General features: G+C 53.9%; 9 protein-coding genes and 2 non-coding genes across 11 annotated transcripts; 5 read left to right on the top strand and 6 right to left on the bottom strand.

Moving 5' to 3' along the window:
• The first annotated feature begins 1,798 nt into the window (after positions 1-1,798).
• Positions 1,799-1,896, top strand: IWZ02DRAFT_t128. Its single transcript has one exon. It is a non-coding gene; the product is annotated as a tRNA-Pro (tRNA).
• A 379-nt stretch (positions 1,897-2,275) lies between these two features.
• Positions 2,276-6,530, top strand: IWZ02DRAFT_503232 (condensin subunit Cut14). Its single transcript, XM_066770328.1, has 5 exons — positions 2,276-2,371; positions 2,422-2,462; positions 2,514-2,634; positions 2,687-4,723; positions 4,772-6,530. Exons 1-5 carry the CDS (start codon positions 2,345-2,347, stop codon positions 6,083-6,085), a joined length of 3,540 nt encoding a protein of 1,179 aa, XP_066617744.1. The 5' UTR covers positions 2,276-2,344; the 3' UTR covers positions 6,086-6,530.
• Positions 6,531-7,219: 689 nt separating this feature from the next.
• Positions 7,220-8,370, bottom strand: IWZ02DRAFT_495011 (uncharacterized protein; the record flags this gene model as incomplete). The annotated part of the gene is made up of 2 exons (XM_066770095.1): positions 7,220-7,455; positions 7,611-8,370. 2 exons carry the CDS (start codon positions 8,368-8,370, stop codon positions 7,220-7,222), a joined length of 996 nt encoding a protein of 331 aa, XP_066617743.1.
• Positions 8,371-8,506: 136 nt separating this feature from the next.
• Positions 8,507-9,165, bottom strand: IWZ02DRAFT_150380 (uncharacterized protein). The gene has a single exon (XM_066761919.1). The coding sequence runs from the start codon at positions 9,006-9,008 to the stop codon at positions 8,643-8,645; it is 366 nt and encodes a 121-aa protein (XP_066617742.1). The 5' UTR covers positions 9,009-9,165; the 3' UTR covers positions 8,507-8,642.
• On the bottom strand, positions 9,166-11,359 carry IWZ02DRAFT_150381 (putative carboxylesterase). Its single transcript, XM_066761920.1, has one exon. It carries the CDS (start codon positions 10,981-10,983, stop codon positions 9,322-9,324), a length of 1,662 nt encoding a protein of 553 aa, XP_066617741.1. The 5' UTR covers positions 10,984-11,359; the 3' UTR covers positions 9,166-9,321.
• A 1,310-nt stretch (positions 11,360-12,669) lies between these two features.
• IWZ02DRAFT_t129 lies at positions 12,670-12,751 on the top strand. Its single transcript has one exon. It is a non-coding gene; the product is annotated as a tRNA-Cys (tRNA).
• Positions 12,752-14,360: 1,609 nt separating this feature from the next.
• IWZ02DRAFT_150385 (uncharacterized protein) lies at positions 14,361-15,882 on the top strand. The gene is made up of 5 exons (XM_066761921.1): positions 14,361-14,755; positions 14,813-14,854; positions 14,905-15,173; positions 15,305-15,577; positions 15,648-15,882. The coding sequence occupies exons 1-5, from the start codon at positions 14,520-14,522 to the stop codon at positions 15,716-15,718; spliced, it is 891 nt and encodes a 296-aa protein (XP_066617740.1). The 5' UTR covers positions 14,361-14,519; the 3' UTR covers positions 15,719-15,882.
• A 1,243-nt stretch (positions 15,883-17,125) lies between these two features.
• Positions 17,126-18,425, bottom strand: IWZ02DRAFT_150737 (uncharacterized protein). The gene has a single exon (XM_066761923.1). The coding sequence runs from the start codon at positions 18,070-18,072 to the stop codon at positions 17,263-17,265; it is 810 nt and encodes a 269-aa protein (XP_066617739.1). The 5' UTR covers positions 18,073-18,425; the 3' UTR covers positions 17,126-17,262.
• A 1,435-nt stretch (positions 18,426-19,860) lies between these two features.
• IWZ02DRAFT_495007 (cupin domain protein) lies at positions 19,861-21,015 on the bottom strand (the record flags this gene model as incomplete). Its single annotated transcript, XM_066770094.1, has 2 exons — positions 19,861-20,595; positions 20,659-21,015. 2 exons carry the CDS (start codon positions 21,013-21,015, stop codon positions 19,861-19,863), a joined length of 1,092 nt encoding a protein of 363 aa, XP_066617738.1.
• Positions 21,016-21,914: 899 nt separating this feature from the next.
• On the top strand, positions 21,915-23,274 carry IWZ02DRAFT_150993 (Alpha/Beta hydrolase protein). Its single transcript, XM_066761925.1, has 3 exons — positions 21,915-22,079; positions 22,138-22,266; positions 22,342-23,274. The coding sequence occupies exons 2-3, from the start codon at positions 22,158-22,160 to the stop codon at positions 23,235-23,237; spliced, it is 1,005 nt and encodes a 334-aa protein (XP_066617737.1). The 5' UTR covers positions 21,915-22,079; positions 22,138-22,157; the 3' UTR covers positions 23,238-23,274.
• Positions 23,275-23,310: 36 nt separating this feature from the next.
• IWZ02DRAFT_386933 (Zn(II)2Cys6 transcription factor) lies at positions 23,311-25,717 on the bottom strand (the record flags this gene model as incomplete). Its single annotated transcript, XM_066765503.1, has 5 exons — positions 23,311-23,827; positions 23,881-24,052; positions 24,104-25,397; positions 25,421-25,521; positions 25,579-25,717. The coding sequence occupies 5 exons, from the start codon at positions 25,715-25,717 to the stop codon at positions 23,311-23,313; spliced, it is 2,223 nt and encodes a 740-aa protein (XP_066617736.1).
• Between the last annotated feature and the right edge of the window lie 389 nt (positions 25,718-26,106).

Below are 26,106 nucleotides of genomic sequence, written 5' to 3'. Positions count from 1 at the left end.
AGCGCATAAGGCGTATAATAATAATAGTAGGAAAATAGCCTCTATACCCTATAGAGAGCTATTCTAAGGAGATATTAGTAGATAATTTATACTTAAATTCATATATTAGATGAAGGTTTCTACTAGGGCATAGCATATATAAATAGTAGACTAAGGGAAAAAAGAAGAGTAAAAAGAAGAGGAGAGAATCTATTCTAATCTCTACTAGTAGAGTGAATAATAAGCTCTATAATCCCTCTACTTATAGTTCCTATAGGTACTACCCTAGAACCCCTCTAACTAAAGATAATTAAGGAAAGGACCTCTTTATCTATAATCTACCTAATACCCTCTAGGCTTATACCCCTCCTCTACCTTATATAGAGCCTCTACTAAGACCCTAGCCCTCTAGATTAGGAAGGTGTTAACATAGCTTAGATAACTACTCCGTAACTACTCTAGCTAAATCCTCCTACTCCTAATAATAATTAGATAACTATTTAGTAGTAAGGTAAGGGCTTAATACTATTTATCTATATAGTATACCTAGGCTAGGGCGGCATATAGAGCTCTATTATTAGTAATAATATTAATATATAGTTATCTAACGGCGGTAATAGGGCTAGATTAAATTATAAGTAATATTAATATAGATTAAACCTAGGTTCTTTAGCGTTATCTATTTTCTATAATAAGTATTAGCTAACTATACTAGTTAGCTAGAAGATGTACGCTACTAGTTAAAAACCTTACCCGCCTTTTTTACCTTTATAGGTACTAAGAAAGGTATTATATAACGCTAACTAAAAAATAGTACTATTAGAAATAGTACTAGAATGCTATAGTAGAGTATATATATAATCTACCTTACCTACTACCCTATACTATATTTACTTTTCTATATATACCTTCTTCCTATCCCCCTTCCTTTCCTTACTCTTACTTTATGCTACCTATCTACTTAGATAATAGTAGGAAGGCTAGTTCTTAGCCCCCCCTTACCTAAAAAGAGCCTAGATAAACTATCTATCTATAATAACCCTATACTAATATTATACTAAGAATTATACTTTATTATATAAGATTCTTTAGCTAGGTATTCCTACTTACCTTATAAATGTATGTGGTATCCCCTATAGATAGCTCTATCTTAGATAGCCTATAGCTCTAGTAAGACGTAAAATAATTAATTAATTAATTAATTAATTAAGAATTATACTTTATTACACGAGATTCTTTAGCTAGGCATCTCTACTTACCTTATAAACGTATATAGTATCCCCTATAGATAGCTCTATCTTAGATAGCCTATAGCTCTAGTAAGATGTAAAATAATTAATTATTATAAATATATATAGTATCCCCTATAGATAGCTCTATCTACTTAGATAATAGTAGGAAGGCTAGTTCTTAGCTCCCTCTTACCTAAAAAGAGCCTAGATAAACTATCTATCTATACCTACCCTATACTAATATTATACTAAGAATTACGCCTTATTATATAAGATTCTTTAGCTAGGTATTTCTACTTACCTTATAAACGTACGTAGGATCCCCTATAGATAGCTCTATTTTAGATAGCCTATAGCTCTAGTAAGACGTAAAATAATTAATTAATTAATTAATTAATCCTATAGATAGCTCTATCTTAGATAGCCTATAGCTCTAGTAAGACGTAAAATAATTAATTAATTAATTAATTAATTAATTAATCAATCAATTAATTAATCAATCAATGTATAATATTCTTAATTTAAGTTAACAGTATATATTCACAATGAGGAAAAATGTTTTCACGGAACATCCATCCGAAACACCAGGTCTTATGGTCTAGTGGTATGATTCTCGCTTAGGGTTAACCCTGGGTTGCTGTTTACAGCTTGCGAGAGGCCCCGCGTTCGAGTCGCGGTAAGACCCATCCTTTTGCCCTTTTGACATTCTGTGACTGAAGGCATTGCCCTCTCTTTTTGCCATGGTGATTGATGTCTTCGGACCCAAAGCTGAGTCGAAGAGGTTGGTGTGGTGGTGTGGTGGTGTTGCGGGTGTGGATCTTAAGGGATCTCGACGGAATCAAAGACAGGTTTTGTTTTGGCCTTTTAGATCGTCGTGCAACCCGTTTATAAAGACGTACAAACAATGGAAGAGCGTAGACATTCAAACGAGACGGTTGAAATACGGCGGTCTCGTTGAAAGACGAGGTTCAGAGAGGATCTGGCCTGCAGAAGTGGTGGCCGCCGGGCTTGACACGTGATCGTCCCACGCGCGGGTGATCTGTTTGTAAACACCGAACATCCGGGGAAAATCATCCTCGCCAGACGCGCTGTCGCGAGCTGCTCAGCGACAACGACCAGCCGACGTCGCCACCATGTGGATCAAGGAAATCATAATAGACGTGCGTCCTCTCCATCGCGCATGTCGACCTTGCGCTGACACAGACAACAGGGCTTCAAGTCGTATGCCGTCCGCACAGAGATCCGAGGCTGGTAAACGATCCGCCATCAACATTGCAATCGCAGTACTGACGGCGCATGCAGGGACGACAGCTTCAACGCCGTTACCGGTCTCAACGGCTCCGGCAAATCTAACATCCTCGACGCAATATGTTTCGTCCTTGGTATCACAAACATGACGACCGTCCGCGCGCAGAACCTCCAGGTATGAATCGCGACCAACATTCATTGGCGGGAGTTGACGGCTGGGAATCTAGGACCTCATCTACAAGCGCGGTCAAGCAGGCGTCACCAGGGCAAGCGTCACAATCATTTTCGACAACACCGACAAGAGCAAATCGCCAACGGGCATGGAGGACCGCTCAGAGATTTGGGTGAGCCGTCAGATCATGCTCGGCGGCACTAGCAAATACAAAATCAACCAGACGACCGCGCAGCTGCACTCCGTCCACGATCTCTTCCAAAGAGTCGGTCTAAACATCAACAATCCCAACTTCTTGATCATGCAGGGCCGCATCACCAAGGTGTTGAACATGAAACCCCAGGAAATATTGGGCATGATTGAGGAGGCAGCTGGCACCCGCATGTTCGAGGACCGCAAGGCCAAGGCGTTCAAGACAATGGCAAAGAAGAACAGCAAGCTTCAAGAGATTGAGGAGCTGCTCAAGGAAGAAATCGACCCCAAGCTGGAAAAGCTGAGGTCTGAGAAGCGCGCCTTTTTGGACTTCCAGCAGACTCAGAACGAGCTTGAGCGACTCACTCGCCTGGTGGTTGCGCACGACTGGCTAAGAGGGAACGAGAGACTCAAGAATGCTGTGGATGATTTGGAGCAAAAGAGGCAGCGAGAAACGGAATTAGAAGAGTCGGCAGTACGGTTGAAGAATGAGATTGAGATGTTGAAAGAGGATATCGAGCAGGTCAAGCGGAGGAGAGAAAAGGAGCTGCGGAAGGGTGGACGGTTCCAGGCGCTCGAAGAAGAGGTCAAGCAGTACTCACACGAGATGGTGCGTCTTGCGACGGTTGCAGACCTCAAGAAATCGAGTATGGCCGAGGAGAATGACAAGTTCGAGAAGTTGGAAAAGTCTGTCAAGGAGCTGGAGGCACAGCTCAAGGAAAAAACCAAAATCCACGACAAGCTCCAAGAGAAGTACAAGGCCGCGCACGAGGCGCTCCAAAAGCAGACGGAAGAGGTTGAAAAGAAGGAAGAACTCCTGCAAACTCTCCAGACCGGTGTTGCATCCAAGGAAGGCCAAGAAAGTGGCTATCAAGGGCAACTGTCCGAAGCCAGGAATCGCTTGAACTCTGCCGCGACGGAGCAAGAGCAGGCAAAGCTCAAAATTGCTCACTTTGAGAAGCAAATCAAAGAGGCCGAGCCACGTGCAAAGAAAGCGAAGGAGCAGAACTCGAGCTTGTTGAAAGAATTGGAGCGCTTGCGCTCGCAGGCACAGAAGCTTGAGAGCGACCTCTCCAAGCTTGGTTTCGAGCCAGGCAAGGAAGACGAAATGTACCAGGAGGAGGCCCGTCTCCAGGAAAGCATTCGTGCCCTCAAGGAGAAACTCGACGGCCTGAAGAGCAAGGACGCAAACATCGACTTTAGCTACAGCGATCCATTTCCCAATTTCGACAGGTCCAAGGTCAAAGGTCTAGTCGCGGAGCTTTTCACTCTTGGCAAGGACAATACACAGGCTGGGCTCGCTCTGGAACTTTGCGCAGGTGGAAGGCTGTACAACGTGGTCGTCGACACGGCGCAAACTGGTACCCATCTCCTGGAGAAGGGCAAGCTCAAGAAGCGCGTCACCATCATCCCGTTGGACAAGATTGCTGCATTCAAGGCCGCTGCCGAGAGGATCGGAGCGGCGAAAAAGCTGGCACCCGGCAAGGCCAACCTGGCGCTCCAGCTCATTGGATACGACGACGAAGTGCAGGCTGCCATGGAGTACGTGTTTGGCAACACACTCGTCTGCGAAGATTCCGAGACGGCCAACCGCATGGCCTACGATCCTTCCGTTCGCATGCACAGCATCACACTTGAGGGCGCTGTCTACGATCCGGCTGGAACCCTCTCTGGTGGAAGTGCCCCTCGGTCGAGTGGTGTGCTCGTCCGGCTGCAAAAGATCAACGAGCTCACTCAAGAGCTCAACTCCCAGGAGCGCGCTCTGAGGGAGTTGCAGGCCACCATTGTGAAGGAAAAGAGGAAGCTGGATTCTGCCAAGAAGATTAAGCAAGAGCTTGACCTCAAGACTCACGAGATCAAACTTGCCGAGGAGCAAATCAGCGGCAACTCATCTTCTTCAGTAAGCTTTACTGTCACAGTTTGCCCTCGCCGCGCTAACATCGGATAGATCATTAAACAAGTCGAGGACATGAAGGAGTCCATCATCCAGCTCAAGGAGGCCATCAAAGACGCCAAAGTGAGGCAAGACGAGTCATCCAAGGAGCTTAAACGCATCGAAAAGGACATGAACGAATTCAGCAAGAACAAGGACAACAAATTGGCAGAGCTCAAGACGTCCCTAGACAAGCTCAAGAAGGAGCTGACCAAAAACTCTGCGTCGATCAGACCCCTCCAACAAGAGATGCGGGACGCCATGCTGGAGGCAGAACAATGCAGCAGCGACCTCGCAGCGTCACAAGAGCAACTCCAAGATGCAACTGCAACGCTCTCTGCACAGCAACAGGAGCTCGACGCCCTGGTTCACGAGCAGACGGAAGTCAAGGACAGGCACGACCTCGCCGCCGCGCAACTCGAGGACGAGCGGGCAAAGCTGACAGGCTTTGATGACGAACTGCACGACTTGGACGAGGCGGTGCGGTCCAAGTCCAACCTCATCACAGAAGAAGGGCTGGAGCTGCAAAAGCTGGGGCACCAGATTGAAAAGTTTGACAAGGAGCTGCAGGCGACGCGGGCAGCAGTGGCGTCGCTCGAGCAAGAGTACGAATGGATCGGCGAAGAGCAGGAGCAATTCGGGCGGCCAGGCACGCCGTACGAATTCCAAGGACACAACATGGCCAACTGCAAAACGAACCTGAAGAAGGTGGCCGAGACATTTCAGGGCATGAAGAAGAAGATCAACCCCAAGGTCATGAACATGATTGACAGCGTGGAGAAGAAGGAGGCCAACCTCAAGCGCATGATGCGCACCGTCATCAAGGACAAGCGCAAAATCGAAGACACGATTGTCGAGCTGGACGGCTACAAGCGCGAGGCGCTGCACAAGACGTGGGAGAAGGTGAACAAGGACTTTGGGCAAATCTTCAGCGACCTGCTGGCCGGCGCCTTCGCCAAGCTGGACGCGCCCGAGGGCAAGACCATCATGGACGGGCTCGAGGTGCGGGTGCAGCTGGGCGGGGTGTGGAAGCAATCGCTGACGGAGCTCAGCGGCGGGCAGCGCTCGCTCGCCGCCATCGCCCTCATCATGGCGCTGCTCCAGTTCAAACCCGCGCCCATGTACATCCTCGACGAGGTCGACGCCGCCCTCGACCTCAGCCACACGCAGAACATCGGCAACCTCATCAAGAATCGCTTCAAGGGCAGCCAGTTCATCGTCGTCTCGCTCAAGGACGGCATGTTTCAGAATGCCAATCGCATCTTCAAGACGCGCTTTCAGAATGGCACGAGTACTGTGCTGGCGCTGACGCCGGATGACTTGAAGTAGGCGCGCTTTTGCTGCTGGTGGGTTCGAGACTGGCAATTTTCTTGTCCCGGCATCCCAGCTCTTCTTTTCTCGTTTTCGTCTTCTTTTTTTTCTCTTGGCCTTGCTTGGTGTACGGCGTCTCCCTTTTGGCTGCGTGGGTTCCTGATTAGGCGGATGGGACGGGCGTACGGACAGACGGACGTAATGGAAGGGCCGTGGACGGATTTGATTGAAAGCACCGACGGACGGATTGGTTCAAAGGGCCGATAAATGATCAGCTTGTTCCTGTCGGAGAGTCAACCTTGTACCTTATTCATTGCACGGCACGGCGATGTTGGTGGGCGTCATTTGAAGATTCAAGTCAGGTTGGTTGGACATTAGGGGGTGGACGGTTCTGCGCTGGCTCTCGCTCTCATCGTGGATCAATGGATGGATGATTGTTTATACCTACAGAAACATACATGATGATGATCGTGGCCAAATAAACGCGTCCAGTCCAATCATCGCTGCCCTGCACCGCTATTGCTTGTTTTTTTCGTCCTCACATTTTTTTCGTTCATGCTTGCGCCTATCTACCTATCCCTGACAGAGCACCGCGAAAACCAATTCAGCTCAGTCACCGACGCGCGACAATTCAAACACATCCAGACAGACATCGAGATGAGGAAGAATCGCCACTCCTTTCCATTTCATCTCGAGGAATAAGCTGGGTTCCTGGGTAGGCTGGCGTATGTGTTTCTATACATGCAGATATGTATCCACCTTTTTCGCAGCACATGCTTCATGTTCTCTCCTTGGCGTTCGTCCTTCTCGCCATTCCCTTTGGCCAGAATCCTCTTCGTCTTCTCTTCTTCTGCTTCTTCGAAGATGGAAAGCCGAGCGACCCATCGCAACGACGACAAAAAAAAAAAAAAAAAAACCCCCCCCTGACAGCCATGCGTCCATGCATGCATGCATGCACTGTGAAATGCAACCACACCATGCCAACACAACAAACAACTCGAAATTTCCCCCCAACACCAAATAATCGAAGAGAGAGAGAAAATAGACACGCCCTAATCCGATCCGATCCGATCCGATCCGATCCGATCCGATCCGAGCACCTGAATGAATCCAACACCGTAAAGAAAAACCAAAAGAAATCTTCTTCCACGTTTACAAGCCTCCCTGCCGCCTGACCTCGAGGAAGCGCGTTCGCTCGTGGCGGCGGTCAACCCAGGACTTGACGTCGTCCCAGCGGCGACAGGTTTTGGGCAGCTGGTGAAGCGTTTGCGGCTTGTTGTTGTTGTTGTGGTTGTTGTTGCTATGGGCGCTGCGGCTGCTGTGCAGGGGCAGCACAGTCAAGTCGGCCGAGCACATGATAGTCTGGCGGAGACGGTCGAGGCAGGCGTCTGTCGGTCACACTCACACATTAGCAACAGCACCACTCACTCCCTCACTCACTGACTCAGTCCATCTTTCCTCCTCCCCAAAAAGATAGCAACAAAAAAAGGGGACAGGGGGGACAGGGACTCAGGCCAGAAAGAAAAACTAAAGAAAAACTCACCGACTCTCGCCCTCCCATCATCCCACTTGCGCCAGCCGATGCCGTCCTGCGCGCCGTGGGCAGCGTAGTACTCGGCGTCGAGCTGCATGCGCACGCTGTTGAGGCAGCTCAGGCTGTGGTAGACGTCGAGCTCGGCATAGACGGGGTCGGAGCGCGTGCGCGGCGGGCTGGCCAGCCCCGCCCGCAGTAGAGGTGCGCTCTCGTCGGCCGACAGCGCGAAGAATTGGCCCGCCAGAAGCTCTTTCCATGCCCGGTCGATGCCGGGTACGCTGCGCGGGTTGCCGAAGTACGAGGGGCTGGTTGCGGCGCTCGAGGGGGCGGAGTGAGAGGAGGAAGAAGAAGAAGAGGAGGAGGAGGAGGAGGAGAAGCTCGAGTTGACCGCCGGCGAGGTGAAGATGCGTTGTTCGAAGCGAATGGAGGCGAGGGCGCCAGAGTCTCGTAGCGGGCCTACTGCTGCTGGTGTTGATGCCGACGAGACGGGGACTAGGCTGAAGGGGTCGCGCAGCGTGACGACGGGGCAGTAGGCGCCTGAGTAGAGAAAGAAGGCCAGGGCCAGCGTCATGATGTTGGAGCAGCACAGCGCGAAGACGAGGACCTGGCTAAAGGATCGCGGCGAGTGCGCCGGCGGTGGTCTTTCGGAAATGTGGTAGGCGAAGAATGGTTTCTCTTGCTTTTCCTCCCCTTGCGTCTCTTCTTCTTCGATGCGGATGAGGCAGTCTTTCTTCTCGTCTAGCGGGTAGACGGTGCGGTAGGGCGCCATGACTAGTGTTGGGTGGTAGGACGGGGAAAGGGGAGGTCAAACAGGCAAGGCTCAGTCGGCAGCAGCCTTATGAAGAAAAGTGTGGCAGCGTGGGGAAGTGCAGTTGTGGGATGCCGGTGGTGGTGGTGGGATACGAGACGAGAGGCACATGGGTACAAGTAGGATGGAGTGAGTGATTTTGGGACGAGGCACCAGACCGTCGTGATCGATGACGGTCCAGGCTGAGTGAGAGGTGGCTCCCGCTAACGGACGCCGCTTCCAGTGTTGTTCTGTCAAGCTGACCCCTTGGCTGCACGCGCATGAGGGAGGGCGGACTTGGATGGCGACGGCGCCGTGGAGATTGGTCCATGGCGTGGTGTTCGCAAGTCGGATGCGGCCTGCGCTGTCTGTCTACGGTAGGACTGCTGGAGCTTGGCAATTGCTTCGCGCAAAAGCTTGTCGTCGCTGTCGCTGTGGGTGCGATTTTCTGCCATGGCCATCATGACCTGGTGCTCGTCCGTCGGCGGTTTTGTCCCTCGTACCGCACGCACTGCGAACATCCCTAGAGCAATGAGCGCCCTTGTTTGGGACACAGCACGCCCCCTGTTGGAAAGCCGAAAAAAAATAAAAAAAAAAAAAAAAAAAAAAAAAATTCCCATGTAGCGGTTGGCATTTGCAGAATTCCACCTGTTCTGAAAGCGGATGTTGCCCGACCAGTTCGGCCCATTGCCTCATTCCGACCCGGAAAGGCGACCTCACAGCAACCGTATCTGCACCGTGCCATCAGCACGACGATACGAGCCTACAGCAGCTCCACCACCACTCTGCGACTCTGTTTGCAATTACCTGGCCCCCCACCGCCGCTGCGCTACAACTCTATCCAACATCCAGTCAAGTCGAGGTGAATGTGCCTATGGCCAAGTCAACTCCAATGCGCTAGAACCAAACACTGCCGCTCGCCTACCGCCAAACTTACAGCTTCGCCTTGTGATCGACTTCTCTCTTGTTTCCTGTCTCCGCCTTGCCAATTTGCCTCAACACCTCCCACACCGCGACACCCTGCTCCCACATTTCGTCGAACCATATATCAACGTTCCCATCCGGCTTGAGCCTCCTAACCTCCTTGTGTCCCTGCGTCCCCCACTCTTCCCGAACCTTGGTCACATCGCCCCGGACGAAGCTGGCAAACAACCCCACAAACGCCTTCTCGACAAGGCTCTTTTCATCGTCGCCCAGCGGCCCTGGCGTCCCGGCGTTGCCCCACCACCAAATCGGCATGTCGCTCGAGTGCGTGACGCCCCACTCGGGCGGGAAAATGTTGTCGACGCACCGCGCCCGCCATTCAATGCGATATCGAAAGATCAAGTCTTCCGCCCCGCCGACCACCAGCTTGTCAACGAAGCCGCGCTCAAGCGCGTGGATCTGCACGTCGGCGTAGATGCGCCCAAAGGCATCGCGCCAGTCGGCGCACTCGGCTGGCAGACGTCCGTCGGGATAGTAGTGCGCGACGAGCGCATCCACCGCCGGTGCTGGATAGTCTGCACGCAGCCGCTGCACTACTGATGCGAGCGAGTTTTCGGGCGGGTGCCACGTCCCGTACAAAAAGTGCTCGTCGCGACACTCACCCATTAGCAGCGCAACATTTCGCGCTTGCAGGCGCGCCCCAAACGCTCCGCTGTCAATCTCCGCGTACAGGTTGAACGGGACAAAGACGTCATCCAGGGTCGCCCGGAATTGGTGGCGCGTCATGGTCGAAGCCGCTGCGAGGAGCTGGCGCGCCGGGATGGATTTGAGCTTGCCGATTTTGTCGACCGTGGGCAAAGACGGCGGGATTTGGAGGTGCTCGAGGAGCTCGTCGAATTGGGCTTGAGCCGACGAGAGCGTCTTGGGCTCCATGCCGGGTCCGTTGCTCCACATGACGCACCGACGAATGATGCTCTTGGAATCGGGCAGGTACAGGTCGTAGGCCAGCTGCTTGAAGGCACTGTGCGAGCCTGCGGAATACCCGCCAACTGTAATATTTGCGGCATCTCCAGAAAAATAGCTTATGTTCTTATAGGTCCATTCCAGTGCAAGCCGTTGGTCCCAGAATCCAAAGTTGCCGGTGGGCTCATCTCCTGCGGCAGACTGGAGTTCTCGAGAGGCGAGGAAACCAAACAAGTTGAGGCGGTAGGCCGGCGTGACGACTATGGCTCTAAACGGTGACTCTGAAAGCAATCCTACGGGGTTAATGTCATTGGGGCTTCCAACTTGCAAGAAGCCGCCGTGAATGTAAAAGAAGACGGGCCATCCGTTGGCTGGAGGCTCGCCAGCAGGAACCCAGATGTTGAGCTGAAGGCAGTCTTCGTCCTCCAAGTTTGAAGGCCCACTGGTGGTTCCCGCCAGGGTGGCCGATTGCGGACACACGCCAGTTCCGCCTGTGAATCTGCCTGGATTGGCCCTTGTTCCATAGCGGTAGCAAGCAGGCAGAGGCCGGGGCAGTCGCCATCTGAATGGTCCTAGTGGTGGTAGAGCGTAGGGTATGCCCCCAAAGTAGTGGCACAATTCCTCTCCAGAGCTCTTCTTAATCGTAGCGCCTTGGATGAAACCCCGCTGGTCCAGGTCCCGCAGGCATGGCTCTCGAAACGTGGCCATAGGCGGCAATAGTTGAAGATGTAAGATGCTGTGTAAAGTCTTGTAGGTTGCACAAGCTGAGCGCAATTCAGAACGTACAGATGGATGTGGAGCTAGCCGGAAGCTAGTTTTGATGCCGCGCGGGAGACGCGAAGGACGCAGGACGCGTGGAGAGGGCTGGGCAAGGATCAAAGACGCTCAAAAAGGACTGATTGCACAAATCCGGGAATGTCCTAGGCGGATGCAATTGATCATGTAGATTGTAGGTAGAAGCTTGAGAGACGAAGGTGGGAGGATAAGACGTCAGTGTCTGGGCCCGAAAGTGGTGGCCGCCAAAAATGGCGGGGTAGGGGGCCAGAGTTTGGCGGAGCAGCTCCCGACGTCGCTATTTGAACCAGAATCACCTCACATCCCATGTCCACCTGAGTCCCATTCACGCCTTCTCCATGTCCAAACAAATGTCCCGTGGAGAGCAGAGGGAGCAAACACGTCGAGCAAACGTGAAGAGTCGCATCGACACACCAAGACCGTCAGGCCACAATATTTGCGACACCTGCCTCGCCTGAAGAAAAGGCCATCTGACGCCTCCAAGATCATGGAATTTGACATCGGCCGGATGCACCAAAGCACCTACCCGCCTCGCTGGTCGTGGGTGCGGTTTGCGCTCGCGCTACAAGGAGCTACCCGCCCGAAGGAAGAGGCCGATGCCCATGGCGTTGCGAACTTGTCTTCGGCTTGCATGTCAATGCATTCGTCGCCGTGGAAGAGGACTTCATGCTCTCGAAGCCGGCAGGGCTAAGAATTGGTGCGTCTGGCTGTAGCGGGACCACTGCTCCAGGAAAAACGCTAGGTTGGCGGTTTGTCGGTGTTCACGATCGAGCTTGAAAACCCCACGGTCAAAATATCTGTCTCGAGAGCGAAAACAACGACCACGCAAGCTGTCAACAAGAGACTGAGCTCGGAGCAAGATGCCGCCAATGAAAAGAGACGGAGCCAGAAAAGGCAGGTAAAGCGCGCGGCAAAGAGGCCGCAGCCAATGATCAGACAGCCTTCGCAACATCGAACGTAGCAAGCGTGATCCGTGGAGTTTGCCAACATTAGGATCTCGAGAGTTTGATCCTGATTCGGGGGAGGAGGGGCCAGGCCTGGGCTTGCGACTGGGCTCCTTATTCATGTTGCAAGTTGCACCTAGGTTGGTTGCCTCTCTTGCCTTGATGCCTTGGCTCACACATCCACAAAATGAGGCTTTCCTTCTCACCACCACCTCTGGCCTCTTTCTCCATTACGCAATGCCTATTCCCTCAACACATGCACGCCCGACAAGCGTCCCATAACGTCCCGCCTGTCTCTTACGTACTCTCAAATTCCAGTTGCCTGTATTGGCAGAAAGGAACAAAACAAATATGCGGCTCGGCAATCACGGTCGTGTTACGCGCGAGAAGCGGAGAGACCGATCAAGAGTGGGTGGCATGGTCACTGCCAAAGCGAGCAAGAGCGAGGAATGCGCGGCTTCAGATCCTCGGACGATATTCATCTTTTGTCAGTCGACTCATACTCGTTTCTCTGGACTTTCCATCACAGCAAGCTGGCTGAGCCAACCGAAAGACGCTGTCCTGCCTCGGTCTTTTCTGCCATCATACCTACTTTCTTTTTCCATTTATAAATTTTCGCAACCCCTATCCTAGCATACAGCGGTCCTACAAAAACGTGTTGGTGGTGTAGTGGTAACGCATGTCGTGGCAACCGTCGCATCCACGTCAAGTCCCAGGTTCAATTCCTGGCCAACATGAGGGATCCTTTTGCCCTTTTGACACTGCTTTCCATTCTTTTTGCAGAGTGGTAGCGAGGTGAAATCATCCAAGGAACCACAGGTTGCATGAGGGCCGTGCGTGAACCACAAACGCCCTTCGTCCGTGTCCTTTCCGTAGGACGCTGATGATGCTACTAGCTAGGCTGCTGTCTTTTTGCCGCCATTGGGAAGAGATGTCAGGCAATGACCACCGTGGTTAGCGCCAGCGGGAATCCGGTTCCGGTCCAAAGGAGGCAGGAGAGAATCTGCTCCGCCGACCCTCGCAGTGCATGGACAGTCGGACCAAAGGCGCGACAGTAATGAGTGAGGCGAGACGAGGCAATTGCTGTTACCTAAACGACCTCGCGAGCCAAACTCGTTGGACTCGGCTTGGAGTGCGAAAAGTCGAGTTTAAGGTAAGCGGGTGATTTTAGAGATTTCTTTTTCTTTCAAGTCGACTGTCGTCTGGTAAAGTGAATCGAGTAAGGGTGAGCCCGATGGCACGCTTCAGCATGCAGCCTAGCGTCATTTTCCTACGTCTGTGGACTTTCGAACCCCATGTCCTCCACCGCTGACGCCATCCGAGCCTATAGCTGGAGCTTACGAATGCTTGGTGACAGACCCCTGGACGCGAATCACGATGCTGCCACGACAAGCTTTCAGTAGTAAGGGGCATGCGGGTATGCCTGCCGCCCGTTGCGCTTCAATGTTTGCCACAGGAGTCACAAAGTGGGATTAGCAGTGTCTCCAGAAGGCCTGTGTCTTGGTTCCTGAGCAGATGTGAAGGCCCGGGGGACAGGAATGCTTCGAGTCAGGTGGTAGGTGGCCTTTGGGAGAGCCCCCGGCGGGCCGTTGGAGCGAGGCTCAAAAATGCCAGTGCTCCCCTTCGTCCGAGCAAGCCGTGTGGAATTTGGTCATGAGCAGCGAGGCGCGCGCAGAGGCGCTTTGCTGCAGTCTGGATGACGGGCTGGGGGTCCGTTCCAGTCAGCCCTGAGCATCAACATGGGCTGACCACAGCTCGCACCTCATCCAAAAGGGCGACCGGGGATCGCGAGGCCGTTCAAACAGACTTTCTGACGATGAGAGAGCTCTGGTTGACGTTTTGCCCGCCTTCCCCGCATTTCTTGGAAGGCTGCTCTACGCCAAGGTAAACGAGAGCCTGATAGGCCGGGGCAGCCACGATGCTCCAGACGACGCGTCTCCGCAGACCCGGACCGCAGGCTCGATGCCACGGGGCAGCGCTGGCATGGCGAGGGCAGCTCAGCCTCTCTCCCTCTCGCTCGCAAAGCAGGCATGCTGCTCGTTCGCCAGGATGCTCCATGGCCCGGGCGAGAGCGGGTCTCCCCGGATAGAACCTTGCACAAGCGCATGGCGTTGTGGGGAAGCTTATTTGCCGTGTCGTGGGCGGCCAGCGGATTGGACGGGACCGCTGCTCATGGTCGTCGACCATGCTGGGTCCTTCTTCGGACTTGAGCGTTCCCAAGGTAATGCGTGCTCAGCGCTGGCGATCTAGCTCTGACCCTGGGCCGGGCCTGCTCCCCTCTTTCTTGACTTGTTTGGAATGAGGAGAAACGTGGAGAAGAGCCGTGCAGGGCCGACGCCTTGGGACGAGGTCCGTATTAGAAGAGACGGTGTCTGCGCCCCTGGCGGTTGTGCCGGGAGCAGTAGCCTGGCGCTTCCAGCAATTGAAAGAAAGAATAATACTTACCTACCTGGAGTGTTTTTGCGGAAAAGCGGATTCGGAACTGCAAACAGAGTGGTATGAAAAATGGCGGAAAACAACCAGAACCACGTGGCGGAGGAGCGCCTGGAAAAGGACTTCAGCAGGAACGACTATCCGGATGAGCATCTGGGCGCCCACGTCGATTCCGAACACGCGCTCAACAAGATCCGCACCGCCGGCAGCATTTCCATCTCGCCAGAGCTGTTTGAGAAGATTTACCTGTCGCCTCAGAACAAGGTCAAGGGGGAGCTGCGGAAGAAGTTTGGCAACCCAACTCCAGTGCAAGTCCTCTCCTGGACCACCACCCACCCCATGCCAAATGACTGACGCATTCCCAGCTCGTTGATCGGCTTCCTCCTAGCCCTGACGCCGCTGAGCTGGCAAGTGTCTTCCCGGACCACGTCTTTCCACCTAACTGACGCATCCGCAGCATCTTGATGGGCTGGCGCGGGGCGAGCGGCGTCTCCGCCAACGTCGGCGCGTACTACTTTTGCGGCGGCATCCTCATGCTGCTAGGTGCCATTGGCGAATGGGTCCTGGGCAATAGCTTCCCGTGCGTCGTCTTCATGTCGTTTAGCGGCTTCTGGATGAGCTTCGGCGCCACGCTGACGCCCGACTTCAACGCGTACGGCGCCTTTGCCACGGACCCCAGCAACCCGGCGAGCGGGATGCAGACGGTGGGCTTCAATTCGGGCTTCGGTGCGTGCCTCTCTATCTTCCGTCGTTCGATGATGAAAAAAAAAAAAAAAATTCCGCGCGGGGGAAGGGGCTCAGATCGACAGGGACACAGACAGACAGACCGACTGACATTCTTCTTCGCGTATTTGTAGGTTTCCTCATGCTCGCCATGGCCTTCATGTGCTTCCTCTTCACCATCCTCGCGCTGCGCACCAACATCTGCTTCGTCACGATCCTTGGCTCGCTGGTCTTCGTGTTCTGCTTGCTGGCCGGCGCGTACTGGCAGACGTCCAACGGCAACTTGGACACGGCGCGCCACCTGCAAAAGGCCGGCGGCGCCTTCGCCTTCATCACCATCTGCGCCGGCTGGTGGATCTTGTTTGCCATTCTCCTCGTTGCGCTTGACCATCCCCTTCAGCTTCCTGGTAGGTCCATCCCCCACCGCCGCTCGATTCTTTGCTGTTGTGATTACGGGAGCTGACTTTTTGCGCGCAGTCGGTGATTTGTCCCATATTGTCAAGGGCAGGAGTGAGAAGCGGAAAGCTTCCGTTGCCAACGCCGTGTAGGCCTCTCCGCGACCCTCTGAGGCGCGAGTGGGACCAGTGTTGTACCGATGTGGCGTCTGTTGGGCGGTTTTGAGAACGCATAATGTGGGACTCTTCTTTCAAAAGGGCGCGAATGGTTAATGTGTCTAATGCCAAGTCATCCTTTATTTTGTGCTGCCACGAGGGAAAATTTGCACACCGGATGGTAGTCGAGAGTACTGAACCATTTTTCCCCGCGTGCTCAAGGGGCCAAGCCGCTGTTTGTTCGATGCGTGTTTACTGCAGCAGAGGCCTTGAGATATAGTTGCGCGGCACCGCCGGGGTTGTTTAGTGAACATTGCGTTGGCGGATGGTAGCAACAGAGTTGATGAGAAATCTTGCAAAGGCGTTGGCGGACGGAAGCAAAAATGCCCATGCTCAATCAGGGACCATGCTATCAACGTCGTTCTTGCAAGGTATAAATGGCCGTCGAGCGAGTCGCTGGTCGTGCTGGTGTTTCGAGTCAGCTTCGATGCCTCAGGATGAGTGGCTTGGGGTTGAAAGAGCTTGAGAGAAGCGCACGACCGAAGTTCTCAATCTCGAGCACAACAACTTCAACGATGAGGAAAACAGCAACTTGAAGATGGCGGAAGGGAAATGCTGATGGGTTGCAAAGACAATCCAAGCGTCGTAAATCATTCTATTCATGTCCCCGTTTGCTACTGCGATTCTCGAACAGCCCAGTAGCGCGCAGACGGCAACAGCTGATGCTCTCTAGAATCCTCCAGCTCATGCAACCAGTCGAGGCGTGATGACAAAAGCTGTGGCACATGCGAGGGGAACAGGAAGGGAGCCAACTGGTGATTAATGGGAAGCGTTTCGGCATCCATAAAAGACACTAACAGGAGCATGTGGGCCCCAATCCGCGGCACTCCACCAGCGTATGCCACAACTCTTATCACCAAGCCTCGAATGCTTCTGGCACTTTATTCAAAGACCACTGTGTCCTCCTCGCTCGCCGAGGCCGAAGCACTTTAGAGACCCGACAAGATGGCAGCCGCCAAACCCGAAGTCGAGGCAGCAACAGTCGCAGACGTAGGCGTGGCCGGCGCATCCGTGATGGTAGGGTGGGAAGCAGGCGTAGCAGTAATTGTTTGGAAGCCGGCCGGGGTGAGCGGGACGGCCATGGGCTCCTGCCCGTCACGACGCAGCAGGCCGTCGGCCGTCTTGAAGGGCGCGGGCGGGTCCTGGACCGCCACGCGCCACGACAGGATGGAGCAGTTGGCGAAGCCCGAGTACAGGTCCGTGTAGAGGAGCGGGTTGGTCGGCAGCGCCAGTTGCGGGTTGTAGTCGTCGTCGAAGATGGTCGTGCAGTGGTCGAGGCTCCGCTCGTCGGTGTAGTAGCACGATGTTTGCTTGCGGTAGGGGCTGGCGGGCACCTGAGGCGTGCGTGTTAGGCTTTGTTTGTTGAGTGTCGAGGGGTTGATTGGCTTACAGGGTGGTCGAAATTGCGCCAGTCGATGGATTTGGTGTGCCTAAGGCGATGGGTCAGCGAAAGAAGGCAGTGCGAAAATGAAGTGGCCTTCCTACCTATAAGGCGTGGTCGCGTCGTATTCAACGCTCGAGATTGATGCCGACGGTACTCCAACGATGACATTCTCCCAGCCATTGCCGGCGCATGGCAACGCAGTAAGGGACAGGAAAGACAAGTAGACCGTGGGAGAAGTAAAGGTGTAGTTGCCTGACGTCGCCGTGACGACAGAAGTAATGGTCGGCGCTGCTGTCGTTGAGGCTGGGGTGCAAAGCTCGGAGTCAGCCTTTGAATGAGGCCAGTACATGAGCTTGACGTCTGCTGCGTCCAACCGGCAGTTTTCTTCTCCTGCGATGATTCCAACGCAAGACTCTCCACCAAAGCCACAGTCTGGAAATTGTGTGGCCGACGAATCGCGAAAAGACTGAACCAGCCTTGAGCAACCAGTGTAGTCGTAGGTGCAAGTGGGCGTGGGTTCCGTGTACGAGTACTGCGCGTACGAAAATAATGAGGTACTTATGGTGCTAGCAGCACCCGAGGCTCGTGGAACACCATCGCAAAGCGTTGAGACTTTCCCGGTGTAGTTAGGGGCAGCTTGCCAGATGTGCTCCGTGTAGGTGGAATAGCCGGTCGGGTCCCCTTTGTCAGAGCTGAGATCCCACGAGTTGTAACTGCTGGCCCACAATCTTGATGCACTTTGACAAGAGAGAACCTCTGAGACTGCCAGACTGTCGGATCCGGCCCAGGTATAGTTGGAGGGGTCCACCGAGATCGAATTGGAGGTTGGCGCAGAAGTTACGGTCTGACCGAGGACGGCTGGGAGGGCAATCAGGCCCCTGAGGGCCTTGTTCCGGATTTCTGCCATGAAAGCGTTCGCGAAGTCGTCGGTCTGCGTCACAAAGCCTTACACTATCCACGAGGTTACGAGCAAAGACTTAAATGAGATAGATACCCCCACAGTGGGCCGCAAAGAAGTGTCAACTCCGGGATTGAGCCGCGGTGTTAGCTGTATAGGCCGAATTGACAATCCATCCGCTGTGGGGTGATCCAGTTCATATCAGCTCGTGATGGAACTCTCGATGGCAAGTACAATCAATTTGGGGTCGAGAAGAGTGCATCTCGATTGGCGGATGAGGACCTGGCAAGGAGAAAGGAGCCGACGGAGCTGAAAGACAGGTCGCGTTGCGTACCATGACCAAAACTCTCCTCGGTAACACATAGAAGCTGCCGTAGCGCGCCATTCTCGCCCCAGATCTGCAGCTGCCTGTGTCTCACTCATATCACTCTGGCAGCTGGTGGCCATTGAGAACGGAGCGAGGGATGGGGTTGTTAGCCGAGAGGCGTGGCGCTTCCATGCCGCTCCAAAATCTTGGAAATTCGGCCCCAAGAGAGGGATTTGTGTCCGGGACAAGACCAGTCTTGCTGAAAAGCTGCAGGTAACATGGCGGTGAAAGCAGATGGTTGCAAGGCTGGACCCCCGGGAGGTCGACCTGCTGCCAAGGGTTCGAAAGAGTTGATGCTCGGGGGAACATGTTGGGTTGGCAGGTTCAAAGCTGATGCGGAATCAGCTGCACTGGTCAAGGCTGCGAGCACAACATCCTGCTTGAGAGCCTGAACAGCGGCGATGAATCCGTGCTGGAGAAACTCGACGCACTTGGCGGCCGGAGTCTCGCCAGTAAGACCGCGAAATCCACCTCAACAGGTGAATTTGGGTAGACTTTCCCAGGATTTACTGCTCGAGTCTGAGCACAAGCACCACACACGTCCAACTTGTTGATAGATACGGTGCATTGCCGGTGGCGCGTTTTGAAGTTTGGACTCATGAGCTGTGGCATACCTACACAACCACAGATTTCGTGAGAGGGTGATTGTTTGGATGCTCCTGACCAGCGCCTCCTTCAGAATGCTTGTGTGCTACCCAGTATTCGTCTCCGACTCTTCCCCTCTCAAAAGATAGAACGTCGTTCAGGGGCAACATCTTGATCCATCTCCACCCCCCGAACTGCGATTTTGACGCCGTGACTTCAGCAATGGAGGTCCACCTGGACAAACTTGCGCATTAGTCAAAGACGAAGCCTCCGAGCGCATCTAAAAGAAGATCGGAAAGAAACCAATCACACACCAAGCGCCGGATGTTAATGGTTCCGTCTTCGGCTAAAAGTCGTGGCCACTGCACAACCCAATTCAGGGCAAACCTCTTAATTCACCCCGTTACGCTCAAGTACCAACAACCCCAATCCACTGTATCAGACTGAAAACGCTCTCCGCTGTCGTACCGCAACAGTGGCTAAAGAGTGTCTTCCGCCCAAAAGATGCATCATGTAATCCGTGCGCGACACAACAGCTGTTACCAAACCCTGCATCCATCTGCTAAATTTAGGTTAGGCTAAGACGAGAGTTAAGAAAGGGGGCGCTGAGTACCGAGAATCTCATCAGTACTGTAGTTGGGTCGCGGTGGTTAAGAACGTCTACCCTCGTCTTTGCCTTACCGTCCAGGCCGGACTGGACTTTTGACAGACCCGCTGCTTTATCTGGCATCTCGTTCTTCAAAGAGCCGCGACCCGTTGACCAAGCTTCCTTATCCTGCACCTCATCTACACAAGCCACAAACACTCGCTGCTATCGTAGAGCTGCTACCATTGACCAAGCCCTCTTACAGTTTCACGCCAAGTTTCTCCCGCACCTTCTCCAAAGCCGCCTCATCAACAGCACCCGCGCTGTCTGGTATCGCATAGCCCTTCCACGGCTCACCCGCCTCATGAACAAACGCCTCGATCCCATCGCCGCTCGTAAAACTCCACACACGAACAAACTTGCTGGCAAACTTCAACGCAAACGGCGTCCCCGCGGCGATGAAGATGGTCTCTCCCTCTCTCAACACACACGGCGTCAGATCCTCCACTGTCACCTCGAGCGCGCCCTCAACAATCGACAAGCAGTGGTGGACTGACGGGAACGTCATCTTGTTGTCGAAGACGGACGAGCCATAACGCGACGACGACTCGATGCTCGAGATGGCAAACTTGCCGGCGCTCTGCCTGGTTGTGATGAAAGGCCGCGACAGCACGCCGCCCAGGAGCCACCTGGGACCCGTGTTCGCTCTCAGATAATACGGCAAGCTGCCGTTCGGCAGCTTTTCGTCGTCGGCGTCCCACTCGGAAACGGCACAGCCTTCATGGTGTGGGTGAAAATGGACGTCGAATTGACCCTTGGCCGCCATGATCTTGGGGATCAGAATCTCCTTGAGGTTGCGGTCGTCGAACTCGGGATACAGGATGCCATCATACTTTTCGGCGACGTAGCGGAAGAAATTGAGCCACGACGCGGGCGTGATGAGCCCGAATGTCTCGGTTGCTGGGCCCAGCAGCTGCGGGTTGTGAATGATGTGCTGCAAGCCCAAGTCACTACGCTATCGTCTGGTACTTGCTGCCTCGTCCGTCAGGTTACTCACTGGCGGCACGTAGCCAAAATCTCCCGGACCCATAATCTTGCACTTATCGCCATTCCACAGCTTAACATGGCCCTTGGTCACGAGAAACACGTCGTGTGCCTCCTCGTGGTGGTGGAAGCCAGGTGCGTCAGCGAGCGCGCCGCCTGAAGTGAAGACGGCAATAGTGTCGTCGGTCTGAAGCGCCGATGTCATGATGCGAAACACGCTCTTGCTGCCCGGAATCGAAAGCACCTCGCCCTCAAATTGCGGAATGACGTAGCTCTTCTTGTCGTCCGGCGGCTGCTCGAGTTTGCGCAGCTCTTTCTTGCCAGGCTCCGCCGAATGCTTTCCCGGCAAAATATTGACAATATGCTCCATGGTGTTGTTAACTGACAGCCTCGAAAATTTCCTCAATGTCTATCTTTTTCTGCACGCGGTTGGATGCAGAGACTCAAGCCAGTGGTCAAAACAGACTACACTAGAGGTACGGCAATCGACACTTTTCAATAAACTTTTGCTCCGCCTTCGCCCTTCGCGTCGTATGCCTCTCCGTCCGATCCTCCGTCCGTTGTCCGTCCCGTCCAGCCGTCCAGGCAGCGCAAACCATCCCAACGCACCCCACAATCCGGCCCGGCGCGCGCCCTGCTGCAACCCTACTCGGCTCTTCCGAGCACACCTTTCAAACCCCCCGATTTGCCAATGCTGCTGTCACTGTGCACAACTCGTGAGCAATGCGGCTGCTGCCACTTGACGCTCAACGTCTTGTCGACGTGTTTGCCGACCTCCGAGAACCGAGCTTCGAAAACCGACGCTCCTTTCTGACGTGGCTGCGGCTGTCGTCCCCTTTTTTGTATTGCGCTGCCGACGCGAGGAGTCGTGATATCAGATTTGCGCGGCCGCCGGTGGTGCGTGGCGCATTGAGTCAGTCCATCTGTCCGCATTTCCAAGACCTAGCTCCAATAGCTGATATTTATCTTTTCCCCTTGAAATCCTACAGGCGGAGAATTTTATCCAATATTTCAAATACGTTCATGCGACGGAGCACTTTGTCACTGCACGTAATCCTGCGCAGGCGAAGGAGCTTGAAATAGGTCCTACTGCGACATCAATTGATGAACGCAGTGTCTCTCTGATCGAGAGACGTCAGACAAGTCAGAGCGCGGGGACGATGGGAGCGACGACGTGACCCACTTTTCTTGCCCCATTCGTCCAAGGCAGCTCAGATCCTCGGATCATTCGCCTGGGATACATATGAGACCAATGCTTACGTGCGAGTAGTGGTGATATCTGTCTGGTCTCTCACTTTACTGACGGCTTCTGTCTTACTTGCGATTCGGCACCACTCCTCGGTCTGTTCTTCCCGACTTCATCCACCCGAATACGACTCGATTTTGGTTGGTCCGACAGAGCAGATATACGGCATTGATTAACAGAAGCTACGAGTAAATCACTTGCATAGAATCCTGTCCAGCACTTTCTAATTGGGGACAGAAAACGAAGAACCAACGCTGTCCGCCATCATGCAGCCCACCTTCCGCTGCGTGTACGCCGTCATCGAGGGCAGCATCATTCATGCAGACGTCTACGTGCCATCGCCAGCGCCCAGCACAAAGACGGCGCTGCCAGTAGGTCTGTCATCTGCTCCGTGTCCCTTCGTATAAACCACGCGCAAGCAAAAACAACAACCATCTCACACACTCCCAGCCATCGGCATTCACGGCGGCGCCTTCATGCTCGGCCACAGCGGCATGGTCAACTCTGACCAAATCGACGACTGCCTCGAGCGCCACTGGATCGTTGTATCCATCGATCACCGGCTGTGCCCGCAAGTCTCGATCTTCGACGGACCCATTGCCGACGCACGCACGGCGCTGGCGTGGGTGCACTCGACGTCTTCCACCTCGTCGCTGGAGGCAGAGCTGATGGCGCACGGGCACGACACCGTCGCCGTCGACCGTGAAGCCGTCGTTGCGTTTGGCACGTCGTCTGGCGGGACCCTTGCGCTGGCGCTGGGCTGGGGCGTCCCCGAGAACGCGGGCGTCAAGGCGATTTTGGATTTGTATGGCGCGAAGGCATTTGCGGATCCGTTTTGGACGCAGCCGCTGGGTGGTATTTTCATTCCGGCGCACGAGGAGAGCGAGCAGCGCATCCGCCGCGTCTTTGACGAGGTGCCCGTGCCGACGCAGGGAGGCGTGTCGTTGGAAGGCCAGAGCCAGCAGCAAGGCGCAGACGTTGTGGACGAAGAACAGAGACAGCGTGACCTGATTCGCCGCGAGTTCACGTTTACCAATATTGGACGCGGGACGCTGTTGGATGTAGCGTTTCCGTCGAAGCAGTGGGACTTGATCGATGCGACGTTGAACATTTCGCCATCTTTTCCACCCACTTGCATCGTGCACGGCACCGAGGATGACATGGTGCCGGACTACTTGAGCAAGAAGCTGTTCGCCGAGCTGCAGCGGCACGGGGTGCGGAGCGAGTTTATCGGGGTGCCGGGAGAGCGCCACACGTTCGTGGGCAAGATGGTCAAGGGATCGCGGACGTGGGAGTTGCAGCGGAGGGGATTCGACTTTTTAGAGGACGTCATCGGAAGGAAGTAAAGACAGGCATTTCGACGAATGTAAGCGGATAGTCGAGAAAGCGAAGCTTAATGCAGCCGAGACCGGCTCGAGCTCAGCTGAAGCCTTGAAATCCGCTGCCGTTGTTGTCCCACATGTCTCGAAAGTCAAAGCTCCAGTCCCATAGGCTGGCGTCGAGTGATTCTAGACCCATTTGCGTCATCTCAAGGTCGCCGCCAGTAACCGCGGCATGAGGTACATCGGGAATCTGTGAAGCCGCCTTCGAACCGGATCGCGACGCCCCGGCCCTGTTGGTCCCGGACGCAAAAAAGTGGGAAACGGCGCCGCTGGATGTCGCATCAGGGGCAGCAGACGCACTACCGCTGCCGTTGCGCTGGCGGATGGCGCCAAGCATTTGGCGGATGATCTTGGCCGTCTTGCACGCCACAACCGATTCGGACATGATGTCGAGCATGGTCAATGTTTGCTCGATGAGGGAGACGTAGTCGTGCTGCTGACATTGGGCTGGGCTGCTACCCGCTTTTGGATTGATGTCGTCGCCATCACGGCTGCGGCCGGCGCGGAAGAGGATGATAGAGACGGCGAATGTGAGATACGTTATGTTGTACCACCTGGAAGTGTCAGTGTTATCTTCAATTTCAGGAAGACGAAGAAGGGATCGCACCATGTATGGAAGAAAAAATGTACACGGTATGTCTCGTGTAGCAGTTCAATTGTCTTTGCTGCAGCATCTGTGCACTTGTTCTCCGCATCAAGCAAGCTCGGTTCCCGTTCACTGTGTTTGGTCGCGTACACAATGAACGGTCTGAGCAGGAGCATCTTGACATTGTAGTAGCCTATTCCTCAGAGTCAGCAAGACGGACCGGTCCACTGGTGCAGACACTTACGTATTTGCAGAACAAGTCTCTGATAAAAGGCCCATGGTGGGTCCCCAAGTCGACAATGCCGGTCCACATCCGAGGTGAATTGAGGACGTATGGCATCGGGTAATCGGGCAACCCAGGCGTCCATCTCAATTTCTATGTTCATCGCGCTCTGGAGCCTCTGCCCCAGCGATAGACGGTGCAGGTAGACTTTGACAGAAATAGCGCGCATTATACGCGATAGCCCAATCATTCCAGGAATTATATCAATCTCCGATCCATCAATAGATGGAGGTGGGCGATTGTGGTAGTCTTCCATGCCCAAGCTGTCGGGACGGCCAAGCGAAAAGCTTAGTTCGATCTCAAGCGTGTAGAAGCCCCACCATGTCTTCGACGCTTCAATGGCCTGTGGTTGCGAGTCGGCAGGTTTTCGATTCGCACCGATGGATAACAGGATTCGAGAAGCCATGCCAAGGTACGTGTACGCAAGATTTGGGTTAATTTCGTTTTGGCAGACCTTGGCCATGAAAACGTACGCTTGGGCTGCTTCTAGGTCATTTGCGGAACCGGGAAAGCCTAGAGCATGCTGCGCCTTTTCGAACAACATGCGGCTCCACTCGAACCTGCCCATGCCATTAATCTTTTCCTCAGTCCATGTCCGGATGAGTGCACCAAGGGAAACAAGGCTAAAGTACAAGGCGATAAAGCTCCGAGACTGGTTTTGGAAGCGGCCTTGCCAAAGATCGTCACATCGACCGTAAAAGCTTTCCTTGTCGAGAATTGGGTGAATGTAGTGCAGCTTGTTGAAGTATGTTTCAAGGAAAACGTAGGATTGCGGGAAGAAGAATTGGCAATCCACACCATCTTCAAACCCTTGGACGTCCTTTTGCTGTGTTCTGAAGACATCATTGTGAAATGTGCTGACTAAGGACTGCTTCTGCGAACGGGCTTGGTCTTTGTCTTGATTTTCGGTGTCGCTGCAGCCGTACTCTTCGCGCAGACGTCCGATGAAAGCTACCGAGGAGGTGTTGCCGTGGTACTCTACATTACGAGTATGCGGGTTGACTTCGACAATCTCCGTTCCGTCCTCAGGCGTGGCCTCTTCAGTTCCATCTTGGCTTTCTGCAACCGCAGTCACCTGCTGACCAGGGCCGGGGAAAGATATGCCCTGGATAGTCCGTGAAACTGAAGACCTAGTAACTTCAGTATCCTGGGAAGTAGTCTCTGCAACAAGTATTGGTGCCTGAGACGAGGCAGTGTTTGGCAAAGCACGCAGCCTGGCATTCTCGGCTTGCAAGCGCAAGATCTTTTGCTCCAACTCGTGCAAGGCACTGCATCAACGAGTCTTGTTAGCAGCAGCATCCGAAGCTTCATCGGCTTTCCCGACCTTGGTGCTCTTTCGACTGCGGAAGAAATCCGGTAGGTGCAATTCAATCCCCTCCCTGATCGGATTGGCCATCAACATTTCGCCAACATTTGCAATAAGGAGATGGCCATACGCTTGCAATGACTACAAGGCGAAATACCATCGCACTTGTATTTCTTGGCCCGACAAAGATTACAGGCCTGTATAGCGCGAGGCCGCCGGGGCGGCTTCGGACTGCTGGCTGCAGCAGTCTCTTGAGGTGAAGGAAGCATGTGCTGAAGAAGTTTTCGACTTCATTTGAGTAAAGAAGGCAAGTTGCACAATGGCAAGCCGGACGGGTGTTCAAGGAAAGCGACTGCGCCGCTCTCAATTCACCCACCAAGAGCAAGCAGCCAGTGACCTCGTTGGCAGCACAAGGAGTTGACGCATAGGGTCCAGATTTCCCCGCAACGCGGCGGAGGTTGACGGCGCACAGACGCTTGCACAGTGCGGGGGGCCATCAGCCGAAATCTCAGGGATTCGACCATCGGATGTCCCGAATCGTGGCTGACGATTTTCTGGGGAAGGGTCATCTTCAGCATTGCATGTTGAAGCACTGTCAAGCTCCAGGACCACAGATCTGTTCCCTGAGTCTGCATCACAGCGCCATGTGGACAGCCGA

This window comes from Phyllosticta citriasiana, assembly GCF_038021145.1.
Source record: "Phyllosticta citriasiana strain CBS 120426 chromosome Unknown IWZ02scaffold_21, whole genome shotgun sequence".
In the NCBI taxonomy this organism is placed as follows: Eukaryota; Fungi; Ascomycota; class Dothideomycetes; order Botryosphaeriales; family Phyllostictaceae; genus Phyllosticta; species Phyllosticta citriasiana.
Note: the sequence above shows the minus strand (reverse complement) of the source record. Positions and strands in the feature narration are given on the sequence as shown.